Source organism: Acromyrmex echinatior, chromosome 19 (assembly GCF_024713525.1).
Source record: "Acromyrmex echinatior isolate Ae372 chromosome 19, ASM2471352v2, whole genome shotgun sequence".
Classification (NCBI taxonomy): domain Eukaryota; kingdom Metazoa; phylum Arthropoda; class Insecta; order Hymenoptera; family Formicidae; genus Acromyrmex; species Acromyrmex echinatior.
In genome coordinates, this window is record NC_141870.1 from 5,288,120 (window position 1) to 5,315,973 (window position 27,854).

Sequence of the window (27,854 nt, forward strand, 5' to 3'; positions counted from 1 at the left end):
TGAAACTTTAATATATCCCCCCCCCCCTACATTACTTTAAATCTTTGCATATTTTTATTATTTATGATAAAAATTTATTCTTTTGAAAGGTTTTTAATCAATAAAAATGTAGTCTTGTATAATATGTTGTATCGTCTACTGCTATTGTATAGCAATAACAGATCTATTTCCAATCTCACGTAAAAGAATGTTAAATCAGTGTCCCAAAATATATTTGTGCCGCCACGATCGATTAAATTATATGGTATACATATATTAGATATTATCTTCAGCATAACATATTTACGTGTATTTTTATATCTGATTTAAATATGTACTTGTTCTATTCTAAATTATTGAAGAACTAAAAAAAATTAATATTCACTATTTTTCCAATGTTTATTAAATTCCATTGTATAAATTCCATCGCATTGCATAAATTACTGCATTGAATTTGGACAGATAGATTTTCAGAACAAAAAAGTGCGAAGATGTATAAATGTGTAAATATTTTGATATTCATTACTTTGTATATATATAATTGTAATATGATATTTGTCTTTCATAATAATTCAGCTAAATATTTTTTACAAAATTTGTTTAAATTATATCGCACAATTGTTATATTGTATATGTATACATTGAATTTTTGTTTAATTCTAATATTGCTTTTTTACAAAGAAAATACTAATAATATTTGTCACCATATTTTCAACTTTTTAAAGTTTCTTTTATTTAATTGTTACGGATTAAAATTAATTAACCTTTAATTAGTCGCGCGGAGTCACTGCGACTCAAAGTCATTTTATTTTCGTAATACTTTAATAGTATAACTTTGTTTAAAATAAAAAGTATATATATATTTTTTATTATATTGTTATTTATTTTTTTTCATTTTATTTTATAGTAACTAGCGACCGCGCGCTACTAACGATGTGAGTATTTTCGCGCAATTACATAAAAAGTTAAAATATAATTAAAGGAAAAATTATATTACTTTTTTCTAATTTTAAAATTTGTCAGTAAAAAAATTAAAGAGGGAACTCGAGAATGACATTAATATCTTGACAGCTTTTATAAATGTTATCAAATTATATGAAATAATTGTACTTTTTGATTCAATTATTATGTGCATTAAATATGATAATTTAAAAAATGCATTCAAGGTAATATTATAATTAAAATTTTTATTATTAGAACGATTGCTATAGATGCGTAGATATATTATATATGCAATTTATTTTAGTAAATACGGAGTGATTTAATATTGCGTTGTATTAGAACAATTATTGATTTAATATTATTTTAAAATAATCAAAAGTTTACATTTTCTCATTATGATAGTATTGCTAATTTAACTCAATCTTGAAACTAAAAACAAATAAAAATTGGAATAATAACTAAATTGATACAAGCGATTTAATATTTTTTAGAAATGAACAAAAATATTGTTTATTTTGAATTACAATAATATTTTTTTACATTGAAAAATTTCAATATTTAGTGATAGGAATAAAGTGCAGTATTGTTTAAGATGAAACGTATAACCTGGATGATAGTCAATGCAATTATACATTCCATTATAAATAATGCTATGGCGATCAACGCAATAATATCCATATCGTAATGTTGGTACCATGATTTATCGCTGTCACTAAATCGGAGATGATTTGCTTCTTTATGACGCATTACATATTCTATCCACCATATTATATTCTCAGTGCTGTTATACGGTTGATCCTTGGAGAGAGAACTTACACGCATCATTTTTTCTTTGTAACTACAAAATAAATTAACAAATTATTTGTGTATCAGTTTTATTACAATTATGTATTACGTAAAAATTTTGTACTAATTTAATACTAAGACAAAAATTGATATTATAAAATGTAATTTATTTTAACATATCTCTCTTTCACATTGTCAAAGGAGTTTTGATGAATGTAATCGCCATATTATGATATTTACTTTCATATAAACAGAATAATAAATATGTGAACAAGATATCTAATTTATTGTAAAATAATCATTATATATTACAACTTTTGAATATGATATTATAATATAAACATAAACGAATGATCATACAGTAAGAGATTACTGTGTGTATACGTGCATACGTGCATATATGTTTGTATGTACATACATGTGTGTGACAATTCATTTATATTACAAATGTATATTCGAAAATTATATTGAAGTTTACAAACTAGCCTGTCAACCGTAACTGAATGAAAATTTGCGTATCAAATATTTGACGTAACAATTAATGTATTATGTAGATTAGGTATATAATACCTTTTATCGTTGAAGATTTGATGAATAGCATTATTAAGACGTTTTTGAGTTAATTCATTTAATTTAATACTTATTGCGACGCCCAACGAGACCAATCGCCGAACTCGATTTTCTTGTTCGGACATATTCGGAATTCCTAAAAGTGGAACTGCATAATAGACAGCTTCGTCGGTACTTTGGGCTCCTCCTTGATAAATAAACAGCTTGATGTTCGGATGAGCTGCACAAACGAGATAATTAGCGCCGCGTGTCGTATAAATGGACTATTGATCGTGAAATAATGACTTCACCCTTTTAATTTTACCGAGTACGCTTTGCTGTAAAAACCATTTTGAGATAAATGCATTATCGAGCTTTCTCGGTAACTCATCGCACTCGAATTTCCAAACTATTTTATAAGGTAACTTCGAAAACACTTCAACGAAGTTCCTCAGCGTTTTTTTCGGTAAAGTTTGGCAGGTGGTAACAGTTCCAAGACTCACGTAAATAAATCCTTCCATTGCGTTATCTAGGAATTGTCCTAAGTCCTTGTCACCGGATTTAAATTCATTACGCATGTTTATTACGAAATAATGGAAGTTAATAATAGATAAACAATTTATTTCGATATAATGTTTAAAAAAATATTTATTTTTTAAATTTATTTACTTTTGGTAAAGATGGTGGCGTTTTCTGTATGTGGATACCATTAAAAAATACTGCATTTGACTGTTCGGGTCTAGGATATGTGAGTACTGGATTCTCGTTAACTAATAGCAAACTCATGTTCTTTATTATATCGACGATGTGTGGTGTATCATTTCCAAAATATTTTTTAACGAGTCCCTGTTCCTTCGTTACAAAATCATTAATCCAAAAATGGATAAGACGCCACGTTTCGATAAAGTTCCACAGTCTTTGCCAAATCGACGGATTTTCCTCAGTTAGCGCATTTATTTCCCAGTTTGATAAATGCGATGGGTATATAGGACTGCCGAAAACATATCGATGATAATTGTGTATGCCCATGGATATAATTCCTAGATAACCGATTAATCGATATCAGTCCTTTCTTCCACATTTTGAGTATCTTTCAAGAGAAAAGATCAATACTTTTACGCTTAGAGCAATACATTCCTCGAAATATTTTGTTGATTTCTTTTTGTATAATATGTTATTTACAAGCTACCTATATGTTACCTGCAGTAATCATCTTACCTATGAGAGGTGCGTTAAATCTATATGACATAATAGATAATGACGGATAACCTACTAACTCTAGAATAACCGCGTCGAACTTTTCATTGCTATTGCTATGATAAAGTTTTTTCAATTTTGGGTTATCAAATATGAGCACGCTTATTTCATGTATTAATGTCCATCCGAACTTGAGTAAGTCGGTTAATGATAGTTGTAGTACGTTTTCTTCATATTGTTTGATCAAGGAATGTGAAGGCGGCAATTCTATTTCTGTATAATTTGTTAATGTCGAATCTTTTATCGGTTGTGGAGTTACTACGATCAGTTCGTGTCCGCGTCTGTTTAAGGCTAAGCACAACGACTGGAAAACAATTTGGTGACTATAAAGAGGTGTAGGTGCAATCACAAGTATTCTTCCGGCATTTGTTATATTATTTGCCAATAGAAACCACAAAGATAAAACAATAAATATTTTACAAGTAATCTTCAACATTTTGCCACTAATTCGCGAATATCTTTCTGAAGCAGACTGATTTGTAGAAATTACGAGTTACTTGTATAAAGTTTAAAATATTATCAAGTTAGTTATCACGGCTTATTTATATTACTGATATCCATAAGAATGATCGACATTATGAAAGAATTGTGAAGCAAGCGTCTGGATGGATAATATACATTATGTATATTATTTAAATGTAATTATCTTAATATATGTATTGTATTTAAATATATGTATCTAGGATGTGCTTAGTACTAACTAAGAAATCAACTTTCAATGTCGACAATCTCCAAGTTGCAATTTAACTGCCAGCAGGACTGAAATGCGTTTCAATTATTGTTATCAGCGTTAGTTAGAGAAAGCGAAGTATTTTTATATTTATATATTATGTTTGTTTTATCCCTTGATGAATTTATATGTTAACATTGATAATGATTCGATCGCGATCAAAACGTTTGTTATATAGCTATGTTATATAGCACATTTTATTAAAGTTTACAATATTTTTTAACTAAAGGATATTATTGTTTATTTTACGTTTTAACTTCTAGATTATAACAATAGAATTTTTGACTCGTAATCCTTTTTTTTATCTCGTTTTTTAATAATAATAAATGTGATAAAAATGTTTTCAATTTAATGTTTAATTGTACTTTCACATCTGGAAAAATACATACACAATGCGTTATATGTATTATATTCTTTTTGTCATTTACGTTTTATCTAAAACTTGCAATCAAGATACTGATTACCGTTTTTTGAGATAAAACAATGCTATATATATATATAAACACAATACATACAGTCACGAAACTAATTGTTCGGACATTACGCCATTATATCAATATATAAATTTTTCAAACCATTATTCAAATGTTAAAAGTTATGGTTCCACGCACGCATTATGGTACTGGTAGTCTCACAATTGTTGTCTAAATATAAATATAATATAATATAAATTAATGCGTAAAGCATTTGTAAAACCACAATTTTTAATTTGCACAATAAAGTTTAAAGAAATCATCAATATAATAGCACTGTCTGGAAAATTAGTTTCGTGACTGTATATTGAATGATGTTTTATTGTTATTGAATACTTTACAAAATATTTTATTTTAACTATAACTTTTATTTAAAAAATTATATGATATAATTTGAGATGATCTTAGAAGCTATACATGAAGACAAAAATTTTCAAGATAATTTAATGAAATAATTGTTAGCATAAAGCAGGAATTAATAACGTTAATATATTCTAACGATAATAAAAATTACCATAAAGAATGCGATATTATTCGTAAGTGAAATTGTAAAATTAGAAATAGTGCCCATAGAGAAATAAGGAATACAATAAATAGTAGTATAGCGAGAAATCCGATGATGTCCCAGTCGTATCGTTGATACCATGGGTCATTGTAAAGATCATTTTGTAAGAAAGGCGTTCCATTTTGACGTATTACGTACTCAATCCATCGTACTGCATTTTGAAGACTATCATACGGTGAATCCCTAAAAATTTTACTCCAACGTTGCATCTGATCTTTGTAACTGAAAATAAAGAATAATATTGTTACATTTTAAGACATATAAAACTCTTATATTTATATTAAAAGAATGAGTTTATTAATTTGTGATTTACGCGGTAATATAGTACCTCGTGTTGCTCATAACTTCATGTACAGTGGCTTTAACGGTTTCTTTCGAGATAGTATCAAATTGAAGGTGAACTCCAATACCTAGTCTTACTATATTTTGCACTTGATATGTTTGATCCCACATAATGGGAAATCCTATGAGTGGAATCCCGTAATAAAGAGCTTCTTCAGTACTCTGAAGACCACCTTGATAAATAAATAACTTGATATTTGGATGAGCTACGTGAAAAACAATGCAAATTGCATGGATAATTAATTCTAAGATAGAGATATAAAAAAATGATTAAACATATAAGATATTTGTATCTATGATTTTACCGAGAATAGTTTGCTGGGGAAACCATTGCAACGTCAGTATATTTTTATATTTTCTAGATAATAGATCAGGATTCAATTTCCAAACAAATTTGTACGGTAAAGTGGAGAATCCGTCAACGAAGGCTTCAAGCGTATTGTTTGGTAGCTCCTCCCATTTAACATTGCTTCCAAGACTGACGTAAATAAATCCTTCCTTCGCATCGTCAAGAAACTGTTTTACATTCTAGTGAACACAACGAGACTAATGGTTATGTAAATGCACAACACAGCGCTATTAAATCTCACTTGAAGAGATCAGAAAAAATAATATGTGTGTATATATATATATATATTTATATAAGCATGTATGTCTGTAGGTATATATATTATATATATAAATGTACTTTTGGCAAAGCATCCGGTACTTTTGTAATATGAGAACCATAGTAATATATGACATTCGGTTGTTCGGGTTTGCCATGCACAAACGCTGGATGTCTGTTTACGAGGAATATACTCATATTTCTCGTTATGTCGTTGATATGTGGTAGATCTTCTCCTAAGTACTTCTTCGCGATCGCATCCTCTATAGCAACATGTTCGTTCATCCAGGAATATATTTGCTTCCACACTTCATAAAAGTTGACAAGTCTTCTCCAAAATGACATATTTTTTTCATTTGGCTTGTTAATTTGCCAATTTGAAATATGCGATGGAAGAATCAGGGATCCAAACGTATAGCGCAAATGATTGAATACATCTAAGCTTGAAATACCTATTTGTCATGTTACCTTTTTATTATCTCATTACGAATAATTGTTCGAAATTAAATGTATTTAATTTTTTTATAATTTACTTATTAATAGTAGATATTGTTTTTTTGTTACCTATAAGAGGAGCGTTAAATCTGTACGCGAAAGCATTCAGCGAAATTGTGGGACCCTGCGCTACAATAATCGCGTCAAAGTGTTCATTGCTGTCAGTTGCGTATAACTTTTTTACCTCTGGATTTTTAAAAACCTCCTGATTCAGGACATGTGCCACAATCCATATAAGATTTCGTTCTGCTTCTAGAAGTGGTAAATTAAGATACACCGTAGTAAGACGGAAATTTGAACCGAGATATGGTAGCGATTTGTATTCAGGAAAGCCTTTATAAAAGTAGCTTATGTCAATTTCTGTGTAATTAGTTAAAGAAGAATTTTGTATTGGGTTTGTGGTGATCGACACAATCTCGTGACCTTGCTTATGCAATTCTAACCATAGACCACGATAAGAGATTTGATGACTGTATGACGGTAAATTTGATATAACCAATATCCTTTTGGCATATGTCACATTATACTGTACTATCACACAGAATATAATTATTAAGAATGTACACGCTTTAGTCCACATTCTTCCAACGATGTTAGCAAATAATACTGTCAATTGATTTAAAACGCGCTTATATTATCTATGCAAAAAACTAAATTATTTATGAGATAAAATACAAGTACAATAAGAATCATTTGAAATGCGCATAAAATGTATTTTTAAATAAAACTATTATAAGGCTCCTAACTAGTCGCGGCGGTCATGTTGGAATTGTGACGTCAGAAGCGAGAAATACACGTTAATTTATGTTGCATGCTATTTGTAAGTAAACACAATTTGAATGAAACTAAATGACGAGATTGCTTTAAAATCCTTGTAAAAATCGATGAAAACTGTCCTTTCCTCCCTTAACAGTCAGTAAATGGTCATAAAAGACAAAAAAGTGAGCCCATATTCGGGCAGAAACACACGATCTGATAGCTGTTGAAATGAGTAAAATATACGCTTTTACATATAAAATTCCAAGATAACGCACGCGCACACACACACACACACACGCGCGTGCACACACACATTTTTTTTTCGGCGCGAAAGCACATGTATATGGGCTCGTGCTTGTGTGTGGCTTCGTCAGGCCGATTCTGTGTCGCTGATTGAGTAGTCAGGAGTCTTAAGTATCTGATGATTCATTAGCATTGAATGATTAGTCAAATAGTATGTACGACAAATAGTGTTCGGTAAATAATTTCTTTATTTCTTTAGTTTTTAAATCTAAAGAGATTAAGTATATTTTAAAAATCTCGATTAACATTGCGTGTAATTAATATTTTTCCATTACATATTCCACTTCTTTTCCATTATATTTTCCATTACATATTGCACATATTGTGTTAGCTTTTCGTTTCGATCATCTGACTTAACTGTAACAGAGTTTCCTAGTTGCAAGTTCAATTTGCATTATTGTGTCAGGATATTCAGGATATCGTTTGCATATTATATGCATTTATACATACACATATTATAACGTAATATACACATGGTATACATTTATATATTTATTTATTGACTGAGAAATAACGGAATTATTTGTAACGTCGTCATCATTACTTTTCTTTTAGTAACGATTGTTTTTTTGTCCGTAATTGAAATGATCGTTATTGAAAATGATAACGATAATGTTATTACATTTTTACAGTAACGAATTCAACCATTACTTTTAACGTTACTTTATAATTCCTTATTATCTTTATATCTATTTAATAGATCGCATTATTTTTGATTAATAACACATTAATGTTGAAAAACATTGTTTAATTAAAATTTTTAATAAAATTTGTATTTATGAATTGCAATCTTTAAGAATTTAAATTTCTAAGGATTAAATATATACAATATTAAGAAATAAAATATTAATGTAAAGAATTATAAAAGATTTAGATAAGTTTATCTAATATAAAGAAAAACTTGCTATATAGAGACTAACTTAGAGCTTTAAATTTTAATATTGATTGTTATATTTTTAATATTGTTAAACAATATAATTTTAAAATCTATTTCTCTTACTTTGGCACTTTAAAATAAATAATGAACTAAATAATGAACGTTATTTTTTAAAATTAATAAACTGATAATGATAATAAGTTACTTTTTACAAAAATTAACGGTAATAGCTATATTTTTATAAAATGACGTTTTTAACTCTGATTAATTATTGGTTAATATTTATTTTTGGTCCTTGATGAATTTATACGATCGAATAACTCAACAACAATGTCGTAGTGATTAATGCGATTGTTGGCTCTTTACGACGTAAGTACCGTCGTGTTGGATATAAAATCGTTAAAACGGACATGTGGACATTCTCATAAATCTGTCGGTACCATAAATCGTCTTGTTGAGATATATTTAAAAGCGTGCTGTCCCCGATAACAGGCGGCGATAAGTTTTCTCAGATCGCTCGTTTCTCCATCTCTTGTTTCTATATCGATTAAAGGGGTCGTGTATCTTAATAAATTACGCATTAGCTGCCAACTCCTCGACACCACCCATACCGTACACACCGATCTCATAATTTGAAAAGTTTCATGATTTTACACATTATTTATGTAGACGTATCGCGAGAGAAAATTGAACTTCCGTCTGCTAGATTGTGTCGGCGTTGTTTGCCTATCGTACTAGCCGGAAATGAGATACCGGATTTTTACATGTCCAAAATCCAAATATCAGTTTCATATTCGAAAAAGTTTACCGACGACGGAAAGTCGATATTAATTTTTAATAGACGTGCTGCTGCGCATATTATGCATTTTTATGTGGTAATAGAGCATAGAGATCATATTTTTTACATTATAATTTTCTGGATACTCATAATTTCTTTTAAAATTAAATTTTATTAATATAATTTCAAATTTCATTTAAATAATGCTCCAATAAAATATGATAATTGTTTAATAAGTTATCTATTTAATATCTCACCAAATAAGCTGACGTTATTTGGCAACAATGTTTATTTGATGAAATATATCAAGCCTGTATATTGTTTTGTGAAATGGAAAGCTGATATTGTTAAACTTACTAAAGAAACTTAGTAATATGTATCTTGTTAAGATAAACTAACAGTTAGTAATGTAAAATAGTCGTTTGAAAGAATTTTTATTTTTGCCATGTGTATATATATATATATATATATATATATATATATATACATACAGGTTGTCTCACAATTACCGAATTTCCTCTTAAGGACATGTTCTTGAAATAATTTTGAGACGAAAATTCTAATAATTTTTTGAATTATAAACGAACTTTAAATGTTTATAAGTAAAAAATTATTTTACTTTTAGAGCCTCTATTATTATTTCTGGATTCTTTTAAACATTCTAAGACGAAAATCCTAATATGAAAATATCGAGGTTATAATAGTTTTCGAATTACACACTATCTTTAACCAATTATAATTTAAAAACTATTGTAGCCTCGATATTTTTGTATTAGGATTTTTGTCTCAAAATTACTTCAAGAATATGCCCTTAAGAAGAAATTTGGTTGTGAGACATCCTGTATATATATATATATATACACATATGTATATATGTATATATACATTCGTTATATATATATATATACACATATATATATATATATATAAAACATATATAACGAATGTATTTATAACCCTGACACTGAAATAGTATCCTACGATATATGCGATCGTAGGTACTACATGACAATAGGCTGTTGCTGAAAATATTATATTTCTCGCAAATGGTACGTTAAGCATCCTTGGATTGACGCATCTTTTATTAATTCACGTTATCCGGAAAGGCAGCACTGCGATGTGCATAAGCACCTGCGGCGTTTTCCTCTAGTTCCCGTCATGTGAACATTATGAGGCTGCTTCGGTATAGCGGCTGTCGGAAGCTACGACGAGGAAGACCGCGATATGAGTGCGTCGAGAATCCAACGTTTTGCATTATAAAGCCGGCGGAAAAGCCGGAGAAGAATTCAGGAGGACGTCAATAAAATCCGCTCGTGATGTGCCTAGTTGTTCTCCATAACGCGTATTCCATGACGGTAGGAGAGTGACAAGCGGTTTTCGATGAGCGAAGAAGGAGGACGTTTACGTTTCGGATCGATTGTAACATTGACACGCGGGTTATCCTTGAAGATTACCGCCATGTGCTCGACTGTGACATCGATGCCGATGGTTATTCTTTCTACTTGAAAGGCAGGCGGATGCTCAAATCGCAGGCAATATGATTCCATCCGAGAAAATCTATTTTATGACACGGATTTTTTTGCACTTCATGTCTATCATTTCTCTACATTCGTTTTACTCATTTAATATGTCCACTGGACTATATAGCTGTTATATCAGATATTTTCAGTGTAAATTTTTTTACGAATCCCTCGCAATCTCATAATTACTATAGATATTAATTAACAGACGTAGATGGCATTCATATTCGAGTTACGTTAAAAAAACTTATAAATATATAGGCTTGTAAATATAAAGGCTTGTATTTATCTCAAATGAGAATTTTTTAAATATTTATTAGACTGAAAGTACTATAAGTATAAGCGGTGAATTATCTATTCAGGAAAAGTTTCGATTGCATTTGCTTTTGTTAACAACTTGATTTATTTCTATACGTCATAAGCATCGCTATATCATATGGGTAGAGATCAAAATTTTCCAGTAATATTAAACACCTGTCAAACTAGGAACAGTAAAGGTAGATTGCGGTATCATGGTCTGGGACCGTGTACGAGGTATGTGAACGAAATAGAGTTACGAGTGCTTTTCAGGATATTATGTTTGAGTTCGTTCGCAATATACGCGTGCGTCACTAACTTTACACGGACGGGTCAAAGTAATGATGATGATTGTGAGTATTACAGCACAATTACGAATCTTTGTTTTACGGCGATCTGATAATGTCAGACTAAGCACATTGATCGTCAGAATTGAAGAATTAATATATGTATACCTAACACTTTTTTTTACTTTCTTACATAATTAAAAATAAAATTTATTTGAAAATATTTTTTCTTGTTTATATTACATTCTGTTTTCAATTTGTATTTATGTATGAAAGAGATACTCCTGATTGATTAATATTTGTTACATCAACTTTAATATAAAGCGAAGCAAAGCAGAGCGGGGGTGTAAAGAAATCTGGCCGGGAAGATAAGAATTCATCTAATTGAAGTATTTTAATTATTCCGTAGTTAAAAGGAAGTTCAAGGCACGAATGAATTTTAGTGAGTATCACAGGAACTTTAACTCGGACGACTCGTCGACTATTAAAAGGTAGTTAAATAAAATACCAGCTACCTAAGAAAATTACAAACGGAACGAAGTATAATTACTGAGAAGAACGTTATATAAAATTCAGCGTTTAATTACAATTTCCTTAATACTTGTGCACATGGAACGGTTACGTTTTGTTTGGTGCGGAATAAAAAAAGTTTTGTGGAGAAGCATTATTTTAACGCAACAGAAAATCTTGCTTGAGAATAATAACCAAGGATGACCGCGTTCGCCGCTTCTACAAACAAACAGTGCGCATTTTTTTTTTACTTTTACGCGACCGTGAGCGCAAATATGTGTTAATGCATGTGCATATGAAATATCAACATTGTTTAAACATCACGTCAATGTCAAACGTGTGTTCGACCGCGTGTGTTAGATATGGTTTCGCAAACGTTATCTACGCGCCATGTCGATGCAACCGAAATGCACAACAATGCATCGGGGATGCGTAAATAAATAAGCACGTGTTCGTGTATGTCTGCGTTCGACCGATTGGACTGAAGCCTATGGCACATACAAAAATGTATGGCAATATGAAGTAGTAAGAGAATGGGCTAATCATAGTAGAGAATGTAAGATTGTCTTACATTCTCTATTGCGGAAAAAAAAGATTAACTGCCACAGCTAAAAATTAGGTATGGCAGCTAAATTCAATAATATTATATGAAGACTTAACGTCATGCCTGCGAGGTCTAATTTCCATTAGTGAGGCCTAAATATTATCATTGTAACAGACAAACATTTTGATATTATGTCGAGCTATTGATCATTACATCAAACGTTTTCTGTGTAGCAGACAATTTGGTAGCAAGTACAATTTCAGCAAACCATATTTAGCTGTGATAGAGACAATTTTCTTTTACACGGATATATCCGATAACTATGACAACTAACTTCATGTTGCTAAATAAATTAATCAGTAACAGACATGCATATTTTGCTATCACGTCCTTATATTAGCTACAGCAGCAAATCCTTTGTATGTATTAGCAAATTTTATAACTACAATAATTAATGTAATTTCAGTTAATCAGAATTAGCTGTGGCCAGAAACATTTTCTTTTCCGTGTAATTGGCCAACTGGCTTACCATTCTGACGAAAGAAACAATGAAAATTTTGTAAGGATACTCATATCTTACTGTCTTACATTTTTCTGTAAATGTTTTGACTTAAGTCACTTAAAGTAAGAACAGAGATAAGAAGTTATTTAAATAAACTTAACTTTCTAAATCGGCTGCGCCGCAGTCGGTGTTAATGCGGTTACGATTTGAGTTTAAGCGTCGTATGACATTACGCGAAAGCCGCACTTATAAGGTCTCTTCAAAACGCGAGATGAATCTCGTCGCAATTTATCTCTCGTGTATATCCACCAGTGATTCGAGTACGGAAATGAGACGACGGCCGTTTGTACCTTCGATTCCGTCATTAAGGCAACACTCATGGTTTATTCAGATGACCGCACTATAAGGGGGAAAGGACGAGAGAGAGGAAGGCCGGGTGAAACCGAGGGCTATGAACGGTATCTGCATGAGGTCGGTCCTCGAGAGTCACTTGCTCATTCAGTTGATTACATCGACCCGCAAGTAGGGCCCTTCCCCATGGCTGAGAGATCCCATAATTCTGCCATTGCCGACAACGTCGGCAGTTGCCCTGTCATGGCGTTAGGTTGTTTCCGCGCGATCCTGGAATAGTTGACCCACTGGCATTTACGAGTTCAAACGAGGACTCTTTCTATCGGTCAGATACATTATGGCAACAACATATCAGTATATGCATTTTCAAAAGTAATGTTAATTTACATTGTTAAATTTATGTCACATTATATTCAACTTGTTATTTAAATAATTATTTTAAATAATTTCTTTAGGTTACCATTATTCCCACTGTCGTTAATTTCATTAAAATAATGGAATTAAACAATGTAATTCAAGGAAATGTATTAAATTTAACTGAAATTTAACACATTTGAAATTTAGTTTCTTTAGTACTTATTAATTGCATGCATTTATTAACTGCGTAATATGGATATTGTTTACTTTAAAATTAACCATAGAAATGTATTGATTTATGTTTAGACGCACATGGAAGTTAAAAATAATAAAATGTTATTTTTTTAACTCGAGGAATTGGATTATGATTATTCCTTTGATATCTGACAGTATACATGGAAAGAATGATTTTGCTGAAGTATTTAAAAATTTAAGTAGATATAGATCTGAAAATAATATAGTTGGATCATCAAAATAATTGTGTAGGAAATTCAAATGTGATGAGCAATGCTGCAAAAACTTTTAAGTAGAACACCCAAGTTAGTTTTGAGCAAGTTAGTTTTGACCAACTTGAGTATCCTACTTAATTTATTTTTGTAGTCCAACAAAATTATTTTTAGAGCTGTATTTAGCTAAATTTTTAGCTTTCTAGCTACTTCAACAACACTGTTTCTTTCATATATAGTTACTTTAACAATATTTGCAGAAGCGAAATTTTTCTTTATTCATTTATTTATTCCCAGTCGACATAAACTGAAAGTAATATAACGTCAATGTTATAATTTCGTACAATAGAAGTGTAATATATAATACTTGGTGTTACATAAGTTATATTGTGAAGTGCGAAATTATAACATTGACGTTACTTTCAGTTCATGTCGACTGGGTTGATTATGCCACAACAGCTCTTCTCATTATGAAAATTATTTTCTGATACTGCCAACTATTTCGCATACGGAAGACATATCGTAGACAAGCGAATGAAAATTGTTAGCTTCGGTGTAAACTTAGCCCTGAGGCATTCGTCTAACGAGAGGATGGTTTCGATCACCTCCATCCGTCCTTTTGTTCGTGAAAGCTTTCTTCTAAATCTTGCAACCCTCAAGGGTATCTTTAATTAAACCCTATCCAGAGCAGCAACAATACTGGCTGAATACAAAATAACTTTTCGTCGGCGGTCGAACTTCCTGCACGGTCGAAAATTAGCTGTTCGATTTTAATTAATTCTGCTTATTACGTATACATGATCCGCGACCTCGTCTGCGATTGTGTTCGCGGGTACTAAATGATATATTGTATCGCGTAAAATAGTTTACATATAGTTTGCTATATATTTTCGAGTTCTCTACGTTACATTTTTCATACTCGTGCACTTCCTTTTTCTATGTATGAAATAAAATATTCGAGTTATGCCATAGTTGCGCAGTTCTATGGATATGAGACTTAAACGTTGAGAAAGTTCTATGGACGTATGTGTCTTCTGTGTGTTTAGGAAAATACTATCTATTTGCCAACATAGCTAGATGCTTGTATCCATAGCTTTTAGATTGCACCATAATATCTCCTTCGCTCGCTATCCTCACTTTCTCGCTAAAGAAAAGGAATTTTCCCGGTAAAGTTACGAAATTCTTTGTTATCTGCTGCGCCTTTTACATAAATAACGTTCCGCAGAATTTCAGTAATATACCGAGATATCAGTCTCGACGAAAAGGTCGAGGGGGAATCGTTCTCCGTCGTGATGGTTGAAAGATTCCGCTTTTGGAATCTCATGCCGAATCCCACTCCCGGAACTTCCGGAGTGGACGCCAACCGTCTAACCGACGGTTTGTACCGACCACGACTACGGAAGCGATGGGAATATTTTTCTTTTCTGACGATGTGAATTCCTGTCGATACACGCCGTTGACTGGAGAAACATATCCGCGATCTTCCTTCTTTCTTCTTCCGACGTAAAACTGCAAATATGATCTGTCATTCCGTTCTCACGAAAAATCGACAATTATTTTTCTGTCACACCGACATTTCGTGCAGTTTTAAAATTCAAATTTTCAATTCATTAGTTAAACAATTTTTATACTTCTATAGTCTATAGCATTTTCGATATATTACGATATATATATATTTTTGTGTGTATATGTGTGTGTGAGACATTTCGATTTGTATAATCGATAGTCTATGATAAACATAATAATAAAAATAATAATTAGATGCGTAACAGGAAATGAAATTTAAAATATAAATCGTGCTTTTTAAGAATTTATTATATAACTGTAGATTATTACATAATTGAAAGAAAAATAATATAAGTATCCATATTGATCAAAATATATTATAATTTGCTTAAATGAGAGGGTTATGACCATCTTTTCTTAAAATATACGATAGCAAAATGCGTTAATTTTAAAGAATCGATAATTGTCTTTCTGTGAATTTCAGAAAGATATCTTTGGTCTACGGTTTTATCAACTCATCGAGAAATCACTGTGATATTGAGAAACTACCTCGGGTAGCTCTGAAATACGATTCTTCCCTAGCGTGGAATAATTTTTATCATCTCCATAGATGGTTGAATATTCAGGGGAATCCGTTCGATTCATCTGCGCACGTGAATATTCAAAGGTTCCGCTCGTTCGTTCGTACGCCCGCCTTTACACTATCCTCCTCTCATTTCCTGCCGCGCCTTTCCGCCCATTCGTACCTGTGATTCACAAAGGATCCGCGGTTTTGTGATACGCGATGAAAATAAACCATGCGATATCATCGCCGCGACTCTCTTTTCCCAGCCAAAAGTAGCAATATCCTTTCTTATTTTAAAAATCAGACTTATTGTTGGCCGCTATGCTTTTATGGCGGCTAATTGTGATTTTTTTTTATTTAGCGTTAAACACTTTTTTTATTACCACATTTCTTAACTTCATGCTCTTTAAATATTAGGATAGAATTTATTAACAGATTAAACGTTTGACTTGAGAAAATCATATCATATATCTTTAGATGATTAATAATAAATGATAATATCTAATTCATAAAAAAAGATTAACCTGTATTAAAGAGCTGTAAAAGACAATCCGTTCTAAGTTATATAAATTATGTATACCATTATTCTTATGAAAATATAATTTGTTTTCGGGTTATCGAAGTATATTTAACAAAAGCATAAAATAGAACAAAAGATATAATTAGAGAAAATAAAAGTATAAAAATGTGTTATATATATTAATAAATTTTTTTATAAAAATTATTTATAATAAATTTCAGGTTGATGTATTATATATGTATATAGGCTGATGGTTCTCTCGACAGTATTCTCAATGGATAGGTCCAGTTTCGACCGACAGTTACTCTGCATAATTTAGACTATATCCATGTTCGGTCCATATTGGATCCAAGCCATCTATCTCGATCTAGTCCTGATCTAATTTCACATAAATCCCACGTGGATTCTCTACATTCGCGTAGGTTCTTTTTAAATTAAGAATTATAAAACTTCTTTGGGAAGCGGTAGTAATCGCAGATATGCGGATTCTGGTACATTCGTCATGGGAATCGAATATAGTCACACGGATTGCGAGATACTCCAGCTTTGAATGAGGAGCAATTGCAAACGGAGACATCCTCGCAACTTGATACAGACTTCAGCAGAATAGAGAATCGTTCGCGGCGGCGTAGACCACAAAGCTTCTGTACTGCAGCAGGAAACTACGCGAAACTCGACATTTCGCGGTGTAGCATAACGCGTCGTTGTCTTCGTTTTATGATTCTTTCCTTTTTTTTTTTCATCGAATACGATTCTAGATCATATTCGACTAAACTCGCGGTGTACATGCAATTAGTCGCGAGGCACTAATCTCGTTCGCGATCGGCGAGATTTCACCGCTTAATCGGCAAGTGACAATCGGCTTTTTACGCGCCTCGTCGATGTCACGCCAGGTGGAAATGCGAAATTAAAATTTTGGCCGAATACGCACGCCCGATATGGCGTGGTGGTTGCAATTTCACGCATGGCGAGGCAGTTTTACCCCTTTCGCTCTGTACAGTCCGTGCAACCGCACGATCGCTGGCCGGGAAATTAATACTGCGCTCTCTGCCACCCATCCTGCGAACCCTCCACGCGCGATCGCGTATGGTTTTTCCTGGATTTAAGAGTACGCAGCTGGCGCTGGCTCGGTCGCTGTGTTAGATGGGTTCTCTAAATTTACAGGCCACTCACGATATAGGCGAGCAGCGACAATAACGGGTTGAATCGCTAGGAGACACATTTGAATTCGCAGGCATATTGCGCTCCAGATTAGACACGATTCGCTCGTATTTCGTGTTAATATGTGATTCATCGTATACGTGGTCGTTAAAATACGTCCCTTGCGCGATGAATTTATTTCTAAAATGTGACACTATTGGGAATAGCAGCGACCAAATTTGAAAATGTTACAACGACGCATTAGACTAGTCTTTGAAAAAAATCCTTCACATTAGGTATCGTGCATTGCTTACAAAATTTTAATTTAATCCTTCGTGATCACCTGGAGTTCAGGGGATCCCAAAAAGGTGTGAGACTTTATATTTTAAAGGTCTTTTCTTAAAACGGGACTGAAAGATTGTCATTTATCCGAAGTTCAATCATATTGTTCCTAATTGGACGTGCCTTTGCGATTTTGTTAAATATATTAAAATTAAAAACTTTAAAAAGCCACTGCATGTTCTACAATGTTTAAAGTATGTTAATGTAATTTTTGTGATTTTATTGTAAATATGGCAATCAATTAAAATGTTGGGGTCATTTTGCCTCCTTTGTGACCGACATAAAATTCTCAGATGTAATCACTAAGGGTTAACATTGTGCCATACAATAATCTATCATATCGCTGTTTTATTTACAAGAACGAAGAACGAAGTGTGAATGATTAGTGTTGTGCGTATACAAATCTGGTGCGAGACGAACTCGCGTAGTTTTGTAAAAAAAAAAAAACCGCGCGAAAAAGCAAATGAGTGTTTGAAATGTGACGAATCGCGATGGCGAAACGTGCAAACGAAAACACGGTCCGATGCGTGTCATCGTTGGCATTTATAAGCGAGAAACAATGAGCGCCGCGAAACGTACGTCGCTCGCTGTGCCTTCCCACCCTGACACGTGAACACATATGGCGACACAAAAGAGCTGAAAGGGCGGAATGTTATCCTATGGTTTAAACGATACCGGTGCAGCTACGATTGCGGGACTATTTATTGCGAATGTACGCCAAAGTGCACACTTTAACGGTGGCGTCGGTGATGCGTACGCATCGCGTTTTATTATCCCGTAGCGTATTCATTGCTCTGATTTTCCGGTCGTGATGACTGGCGGGAAATTGCGGCGATAACGTATTTAACCCTTTGGTTCTGTCTCTCTATGGGTCATATAACCCAGTGAAACGTAACATTGCCGGGTTGGTAACGATGTATTCGAAACCTTTTCCGTGCTTCGTGTGTCTCATACCTCCAGCCGTGTGTAATGATAAGGAAAGATAAAAACTGCGCGGACACAGCTTTATTTCTATGCTAATCATCACAGTAAAAGCTTTTAGTACCTAAAAGAAGATAGAGAAGAAAAGTGATATGGCTTAATTAAATGCGATTTGAAAAGCTTCGTTATTATAATACATTAAATTACAGTATATTTTAACATTTTCAACTTTGCAGACTTATTTATAAGTCTTGATTATTATAAATATTTTTGAAATCATAGCAAGCACTTATATCTTTCTTCTTCATGCCTAAATATTAAAGAATAAAAAATGTTTTTACATGCGCGTGCTGAAATTCTATGCAATTGTGTATATTTTGTGTTTATCAGATATAAATAGTTGTGACATATTTTATAAAACTTTGCGTTATTATGTCGTACAAATATGTACTGGGTTGGAACAAAATTTCGTAGCGCTACTTTATCATGTTTACATGTAAAAAAATATATTTTTTTTTAATTTTGCAATCATAAAACAAAGTTTAAGAATCTGTTTTTTTAAATTGCAGTACAATAATTTGTAACGAAATTACAAAGCAATTAAAGTCGAAATGCTCGTTTTACTTTTAATCCACGATAATTTAGTAATGCAAAGTCTTAGGAAACATTTTTGAAGAACGATTTTGTAGGGAAAACTTTAAGCTTTCACGTTCGAAAATTTTCGTAAGTTTTTTTGGTACATAATAGACACAAAATGAAAAGAAATTTCTCATTCTGCCCGTAGCTTTTTTTCTGCATGTAAACATTACTAAACTCACGGAAACTCAAAAGATATGTGATCTTTTGAAACTAAAGTTTTTAAGTTTTAAAAACTCTCTTTTTAAATTTAAATTTCGTTCTTCTTTAATGAAGTTACACAGTTGCTCGAATTTTGAAGTATAAACTATTGTTTCAAATCAACACATTTCAATGTGTAACTAATAACTCGATTAATAATAAAGATGAAAAATGTTTAATTGTACAATATCCATCAAGAACATAGATATATGTAGGACCCAATATTATATAATAAATAGATAGCAGTCTTGTTGTATCAACTAGCTTAGGTCGGTTAAGCTTCATCGATGTCTCGTGCATTAGATACTCGGTAATCTCGGCTTATGCAGATAGGGGGATCGGGAGAGATTAATTACTCATTCAGTTTCAGAGTTAGGCCTATTGACTTAAGGCTTACCTTCCTCCTTCAACTATACATCAGAAATTGAAAGGATTAAGAAATATTTTGTTTAGAAAATATTTCTTATCTTCTTCACAAAAATTCAATTAAAATTGAATCATATATACCTAATATATGTGCATGTATATGTATGTATTTGTGTGTGTATACATATATATATATATATATATATATATATAAATGCACGAATAATTTATCAAATCTTCATTAATTATGAAACATTTTATCAAACTATTAGATTAAATTATAGCAGATACTTTTCAGAATATTGATACGTATGAATGGAGGCTTTGTATTTGACCTTTTGGACGATCACGGAGAACTATTGGTTGTAGGCTAACAAGAAAAATCTTGTGCACGTTAGTACAACGATTAGAGAGGACTTTAAAGGCTTGGCCCGGTGTAATAAGTTACCACTGCTAAAAAAGAACGTGTATCTTCTTTTTGGTCGGTTAAAGCTACCGTACGTGACCAGGATTTCTGAAATGCAGGACGAAAAACGCAGTTATATATAGACCTAGGTAACTTTGAATTGCAGGATTTAACAAATCACTATTTGGTTTTTATGTTCTCTCTATTAAATATGTTATATCATATCTTTCGTCCAATATATTTATTTCATTTATATTGTATGAGCGATGATAAATCGTGTTATCGCGCGTGTTATTCGAATGTCAGAAAGAAAAATTCAACAGTGTACTGTTTGTTGACGTGATACCCAACATATTTTACAAGAGGAGATTAAAAATATAATAATAGAATAATAGAATAATTTTTATGAAAAAATTTTACGTATAATTACCCAATTTTACGCAACGTTTGTTTAAACAATTATGGTTATTGTTACATCACAACTTTTACGCCGTTTAAACTATACTGCGCCAATTAAAAACAAAACAAAAATTCAACAGCTGCAGATCTCGCTTGAAACAGCGTCGGCATTCTAGAACGCAACAAATGGAATTATACGTCGCTGCGCGAAATTGCATACCATTCACTGATGCGTATTTCCATCAATTTATTTAGTCGATTTCGTCGTTTTTCCATCGGTGTAAACTGCTAACCAAATTTCATTCTTTTTCCGAACGTGTCGTTTGATGATATTTATGTTATTCCGAAACGCGTAATCGCCTCAGTCACTGTTGCAATTATTCACATAACTGGATTGAAATGTCTCGAAAGTTTGTGTTAGATTGAAATATTTTCAACAGAAATTTTATGTGAAACCATTCTGCGAATATCATCAGCGCAATATATCTACCATGTGAAATTGAAATGCCTCTTGTCCTATGTCCTCGACTGAACGAGAACGATAACAGTACATAAGTATGTTTGCGCTGCCAACGAATGGGATGAGCTCCAACAAAAATAACGATAGAATTGCGACAAAAGGCTCGAAGAAAGGAAAACGATGTCAAATTGAACAGTATAGAGGAATATAACGGATTGTGAGGAATATATCATATACGTATGTATTTTACATATATATATATATATATATATATACGAAAAACGCGCTGAATACTTCGAAATACCTTTGCGTTTAATGCTTCGTACAGAATCAAAAATTACTTAAAAAAATTTATCGTACTTTAAAATATTTATAAAGGAATGCTGCGCATCTGTCGCGTAAAACGTCCAAGAAATGTCAATTTTAATTCTATGTTACTTCACGCTTATCGCAATTTTTACGAAATTGTACGAAATTCTGTGTTCGCGGGTCAGAGTGCATAGTTTTTAACTTTAATGTCGCGTACATGTCTAGTTTTTAGTAAATTTACGCATAGAATTTGCAAGAGAAGATACACATATGTATATACCGCGTACCTTCTATGCCGAATGTTTTTATAGCTGCATAGTGGTAGAAATTCATCATTTGAGCAAAAAGTCATGTCGAGTTCCGAGACATTATTCGCAAATAAGCTACCGTCTCTTCTCACGATAATGCGCAGCTTCACGAGAGAATCTTGAGTTTTGAGCAAAAAACGATATCTGAAAATTTAATGTTAGAATAAAAAATTTGCATAAAAGTTTAATTTCATTATTATTAAATTGTATTTGACTTGTTATAGACGATCTTTCGTCTAGAAAATATTCAGCCTCTCGAAATATTTAATTCATCTTTTGAATGTATTCTATATCTACTACATGGTAAACAAAATTTGTGTTAAATATAACACAATTCACACGTTTCAAACGGTCCACTCAAATTTTTGTGTTAATTTAAGATGAACATAAGATGAATATGTTAGAAAGTAACACAAATATTATGTAAAAAATTAATACAAGAAGCGTAATACTTTGATATAATTTAAAAACAAATTTTATGTTAAATTGACACATTTATAATTTTAAATTTATCTGAAATTAGATGCTATTTTTACATTTTTAGTTTAGACGATATCTCTGTGATATTTAACATATGCAAGTATATAGATTTAACAGATATTTACTGTTACAAAGAGAAAATAACATAAAATATCTGTATCTTTTTACATATAAAATATGTAACTAGTTGTACAGAACATATTTCTTTAATAAAATTAACATTTATAATATATTAAATCAATATACACATTTTATTCTTTATTCTTAGAATTTATGTTTTAAAACTACATTATTTTATGTTATTTGTTTACTTACCTATAAATTGTGTAATTTTAACATTGAAATGTTAAATTTTAATTTAATACAAAATTTTTAAATAACACAATCATATTATGTTAAATTAAAACTCGGATTTTGTTAAAAATTCAACACAAAATTTTAACAAGGATTTGAATGGATCGTTTCTAATACAAATACATAACGGTTTTTCATTGTGTTTTTACTATATTAGATATATCCAATACCTAATTTGTAATGTTAGATAGACTTTTAGGATGAAAATATTTGTTTTACATGTCAGCCACATATGTCGATCATTTCCCTTGCGTGCGATTTTTCTTTATCGTTGAAAGACTCACAAAGTACATAGAAGGGTCTGCTGACGTAGTTCGTGAGCTTTTGCCACGTTGATGGATGCGAGAGCTGTGTGAAACAGTATTATGTGATGTGACTGTAGATATGGTGATGGAGACAGAGGTAGAAAATTTTCAAGTTTCTCAGTGAGCTAAAATTTTTTTTGAAAACTTAGCATTTTCCTTCCTGGACGCCGCATAAAGTGAACTAGTCAAACTACAATCTGAAAAAATTGAGCTAAGGAGATTTTTTTGATTATCTTTTTTATCATTATTGTTTGCAACGTAATCGTCTCACTATATTTTCAAATTACATACGCAATTTGCAGCAGAATTACATATTACAACCGCGAGCGTGAAGGAGCGAACGATGATAATTATTTTGTTAAGCAAACAGTTTCTGCGTTGGCTCGTAATGTTCATTACGCTTGATTGTATAAAAATAAACAACTCTTCCAGTTGATTGCAATTTCATGACGGCTGGATTTTTATACAGTCGCGTTTTGCGTCCGTTGTTTGTCGCTCGGGGAGTTTTTGTTCATTAAAATTTTTCGTGCCGCAGTGACTATTGCAGGTCGCAATGGCATTAGCGATCCCACAGCTGCAACCGTATGAAACTGCACGGTGTAACGCGTCCGGATGCTTCGTATCTTCATTAACATACCTAATTAATCTTCGATAAATATAATACATGTTTCGTCGTCGCAACCTGGGCGCATGATTTTTACACGCTCGGAGCTCGTGAATAAGCGGAAAGTTGTATAATAAACTTAATTAATGCTGGTATAAGCAGAAATATACGTGGTGTACTTTTGTAGATCCGGTATGGTATACTTGTGAATTTTAAAGTGAGGACTGTTCTAAAAGATCTCGCGTTTCGCTCTGTTCCTCTCTCGCAAAATAATTAAAATTTACGAAAACGCGCGGCTTATTCCGCCCACATATCCGCCGTCTAACGTGAGCAAGCTAATAAGGATTACATACTGACTTATAAAACTATTAAGAGGTAACATATAAGTGAATAAACTAGACACTGTACACTGTAGAACGCAGAAAGAAGCAGTTTTAGTCGTTTTGTGATCTTGGTTAATCTGATTACGTCTTTAAATACGAACCAAAGAAATAATGGATTGAATTTTTCAAACATCCATTATCTCTTAAATTCTTAATATCAGAATCTTTTTTATTTCTATGAATTCAGAATAAAGAAAATGATTTATTCGTCTTTTACGCACGCAATTTGCTGTCTAATATTTCTTTCGGTTAATAAAACAAAAATGCAAAATTGTAATCTTCATCTAACAAAAATGGAGGCAAATACATATAATAATTACTCTTCTTAATTAAGCCGTCTGAGTAGAGTGCTTTGTGCAACGAAAATTATCCGTTAAATAACGTCTTGATAACGGCAAAGAGATGGCGGAGGACGTAGAATGGGACGCATATAACGTGGAACGATTAATCTAAACAGGATGATAAAGAATAGAGGATATATTCCGGAACGTGTTAATACTGTCTCGGGTCTAAGGGTGGCTCCGGATGAACTAGGAGAAGTATTTGAAATGCACGAATTGAAATGCACAATTCAGCTCGCATATCCGTCATTGAAATCAGAAAGCAGTGGGGTTCGAGTTAATAATGACAATGTCATGGGCGAATCCCTTTTAAATTTGGATCAAGCTGCGCGATTGAGTTCCTGCTCGGGTCCTTGATGTACCATCCCAACGGGTGCTTCGCATTAATTAAGGCGAGTTGCTCATCAATCTTATTTTCTCTTACGCCGCCGCGGTGGAAGGGAAGATTAATGTAGGTAAGACAGAAAAATCGAGAAAAACCGACGCGTATCCTTTCCGTAATTTACAGCCATAGACGAGGTCGCCGCGAGAAGCCGCGCGTGTGCGCATGGAAACAAATTTCAGATTCATGCAAATAATTTTTAAGAAAATCTACAATTATTTGTGTTTCGGCTGGCCGCTTCGTTCGTAGGCAAGAAAACATATTTCTTTTCGTTTTACTGTAAAATAAAATGAAAATTAATACGTGAACGATGAATCGCGTCAATATATAGAGAAATTTAGTCGGCTTTAATAGCTTATGGTGACTATAATATCAGTGGACTAAGTGTGCGCTAGCAAACAGACAGCACTTTGCTGCGACTAGGCGTAGCAAATTGAATGAAAGTAACGATTTTGCGCTAATGTCAAAATTATCCATTGCCATTATATTTTTTACGAGATGGGCCGGTATTAGGTTTCTGATATATTAAAAAGGCCGCCCCAGTCTCTCCAATCGCTCAAAAGCCGGCAAAGTGGCGCCGTAATTTATGTGGGAACATCAAAAGGATGTGAAATCGATGAATTGCTCCGACGAAAATTGCGGCTACACTCGTGTCATATATCGCTTAATGTATCTCATGTATACGTACATCATTCACTTTATCCTAATCTATATTTAAAAGAGAGCCCTTCTGTCATACGGTTTAACGCAATTCGGAATATCATGAATCCCAAAACCACTTATTACCCATTTTAATTAAATAGTTAAATTGACTTTTGAGTGCACCACATATCGAACTGCAAATGGATGTAAATATGATTGGTTTAATTACGATAATTATTATAACATACTCTCTATAAACAATTAAAATCGAATTGATGCATGATACGATAATTATAGCTATTACTAGTCTATTACGAGTAACTAAATATTTATTTTTTAAGAAAAAATTAATATTACAGATTTGGATATCTTTACGCATTATATAAATTTGAATACTCTGCCTCGAATTATAACTGTTCACTTTGATGTGATAAAGTAAACATATATATATAGAAACAGATTTATATATAGATTACTAATGTAAGATTAATTAACATTTTCTATATAATATCGGTTTCCGATCAAGTTAAAATAATTATTCAAGGAGCAATTATTCAAAAACCAAGATATTAGTGCAATAGTCTATTTTTCATTATATAGAAATTGAGATTTGTGTGAAACATTAAGATATCAAATTTGATTATGGGAAAATCTAGACGTATAACACAAGATAGACGTAATCTTATAGGACGAATTGAGAGGATTGATTGAGACTACAAGAATATCGTACATGTATATCTAAAATTTATGTTACGTTAAATAATGCAAGATTAAAAACAGACATTTTATAATTTTCTGATACTGAAGATGACCTAATCTAAACGTTGAAACGTTTATCGTTATATTATCGTTATATATGCGTTGACTTTTGTGCTCCTTGAATAATTATTAACTTTTAATTGACATTAGTACAAACAGTAATGTTACAACAATTCACACTAGTTTCTTTAAATGAACAACAGTATGAAGGATAATATTACAACTTTACATTGTCGTTTCTTTAAAACGTTAATGTGGCGAGAGGACCGATATTGCTGTAGGATACTATACACACGTTCTAAACGGGATAACTTTACTCGAGAGCAGTATTCATGTGGAGGTAAATTGGCCGTATGGGATAGTGTCTTAACGGGCCAGGCATAACATCTGATAGTTCAGTAAGTGTAACGTTAAGGTTGAATATAAGGTGGCAGTCGCTTTAGCTATGAGCCTTGACAGGTGGTGAGATAACGTTCGTTGAAGGGGTGCGGCGGCGTGCGTTTATCATTAAAAGCATCGAGGGAAATTTCGCAGTTTCACAGTTGCAAGAAACGAAACCGTAGAACGTCCTATTATTCTCTATTATACTCTTCGTCTTTGTAATACGTTAAGACGCTTCGCATTTTTAAAAAGAGACGCGCCCCATTCGCTTCGTTTTCTCGTTATTTAGCTGCCAGAAAAGGAAATAGCGTTCCTATTTATTTTTAGGAGACGTCGCAGCAGCACCGCGCGATCAATAGGGCTACGTACTGGGCGCGCGGCGATTATTTAAGGGCATTACGTATTTATTTGATGTGCTTAAATGACGGTGCACTTTTCCCTACTCGTTATTTCCCAGACATTGTCGCTTTTCGCTCCACATCGCGCTCGCTTTACGGGGAGGCTATTTTACGTACAGTTTACTTATAGCTAGGATATTGGAAACGTCGCTTCGAGGAACTGTGATTATTCAACGTTTTATGTATGGATGAGTGAAACATTTGATTTGGTGATTTATTAAGCGTGTAGATTTTGTTAATAATTAATTATTTCCATTACTGATTATTCTGTCGCAAGATTATCCAGTTAATCGGATAAAGGAGTTAAAGTGTAATCTGTAACCATTAGTAATTGAGATATCTACATATACTACGTTGTATATAATAATAATCCTATACTCTCCCCTACGTGTGCACACTCATTAGATTAAATCGATAAACGGAACTGGCTTTGTTGAATTCATGTTCTGTATTGCCGTTGCCACAACACACATCGTATATCCAATAAATA

General features: G+C 32.4%; 3 protein-coding genes across 6 annotated transcripts in view; 1 reads left to right on the top strand and 2 right to left on the bottom strand.

Annotated features, from left to right (window-relative positions):
• The window catches only part of LOC105149042 (protein O-mannosyl-transferase TMTC1), a 222,199-nt gene that overhangs the window by 11,761 nt on the left and 182,584 nt on the right, over positions 1–27,854 (top strand). The window lies entirely within an intron of this gene.
• On the bottom strand, positions 968–4,439 carry LOC147906658 (UDP-glucosyltransferase 2-like). The gene is made up of 5 exons (XM_087416077.1): positions 3,475–4,439; positions 2,926–3,296; positions 2,582–2,804; positions 2,278–2,497; positions 968–1,759 (listed from the first exon to the last, which is right to left on the bottom strand). Exons 1-5 carry the CDS (start codon positions 3,947–3,949, stop codon positions 1,480–1,482), a joined length of 1,569 nt encoding a protein of 522 aa, XP_087272203.1. The 5' UTR covers positions 3,950–4,439; the 3' UTR covers positions 968–1,479.
• Positions 5,064–7,360, bottom strand: LOC105149054 (UDP-glycosyltransferase UGT5). Of its 2 annotated transcripts, none has more exons than XM_087416078.1 (5): positions 6,795–7,360; positions 6,312–6,682; positions 5,929–6,151; positions 5,610–5,796; positions 5,064–5,503 (listed from the first exon to the last, which is right to left on the bottom strand). In XM_087416078.1, exons 1-5 carry the CDS (start codon positions 7,303–7,305, stop codon positions 5,227–5,229), a joined length of 1,569 nt encoding a protein of 522 aa, XP_087272204.1. In that variant the 5' UTR covers positions 7,306–7,360; the 3' UTR covers positions 5,064–5,226. The 2 variants fall into 2 exon arrangements, with proteins under 2 accessions (XP_087272204.1, XP_011059493.2); XM_011061191.2 differs by having other exon boundaries at positions 5,610–5,829; positions 6,795–7,349.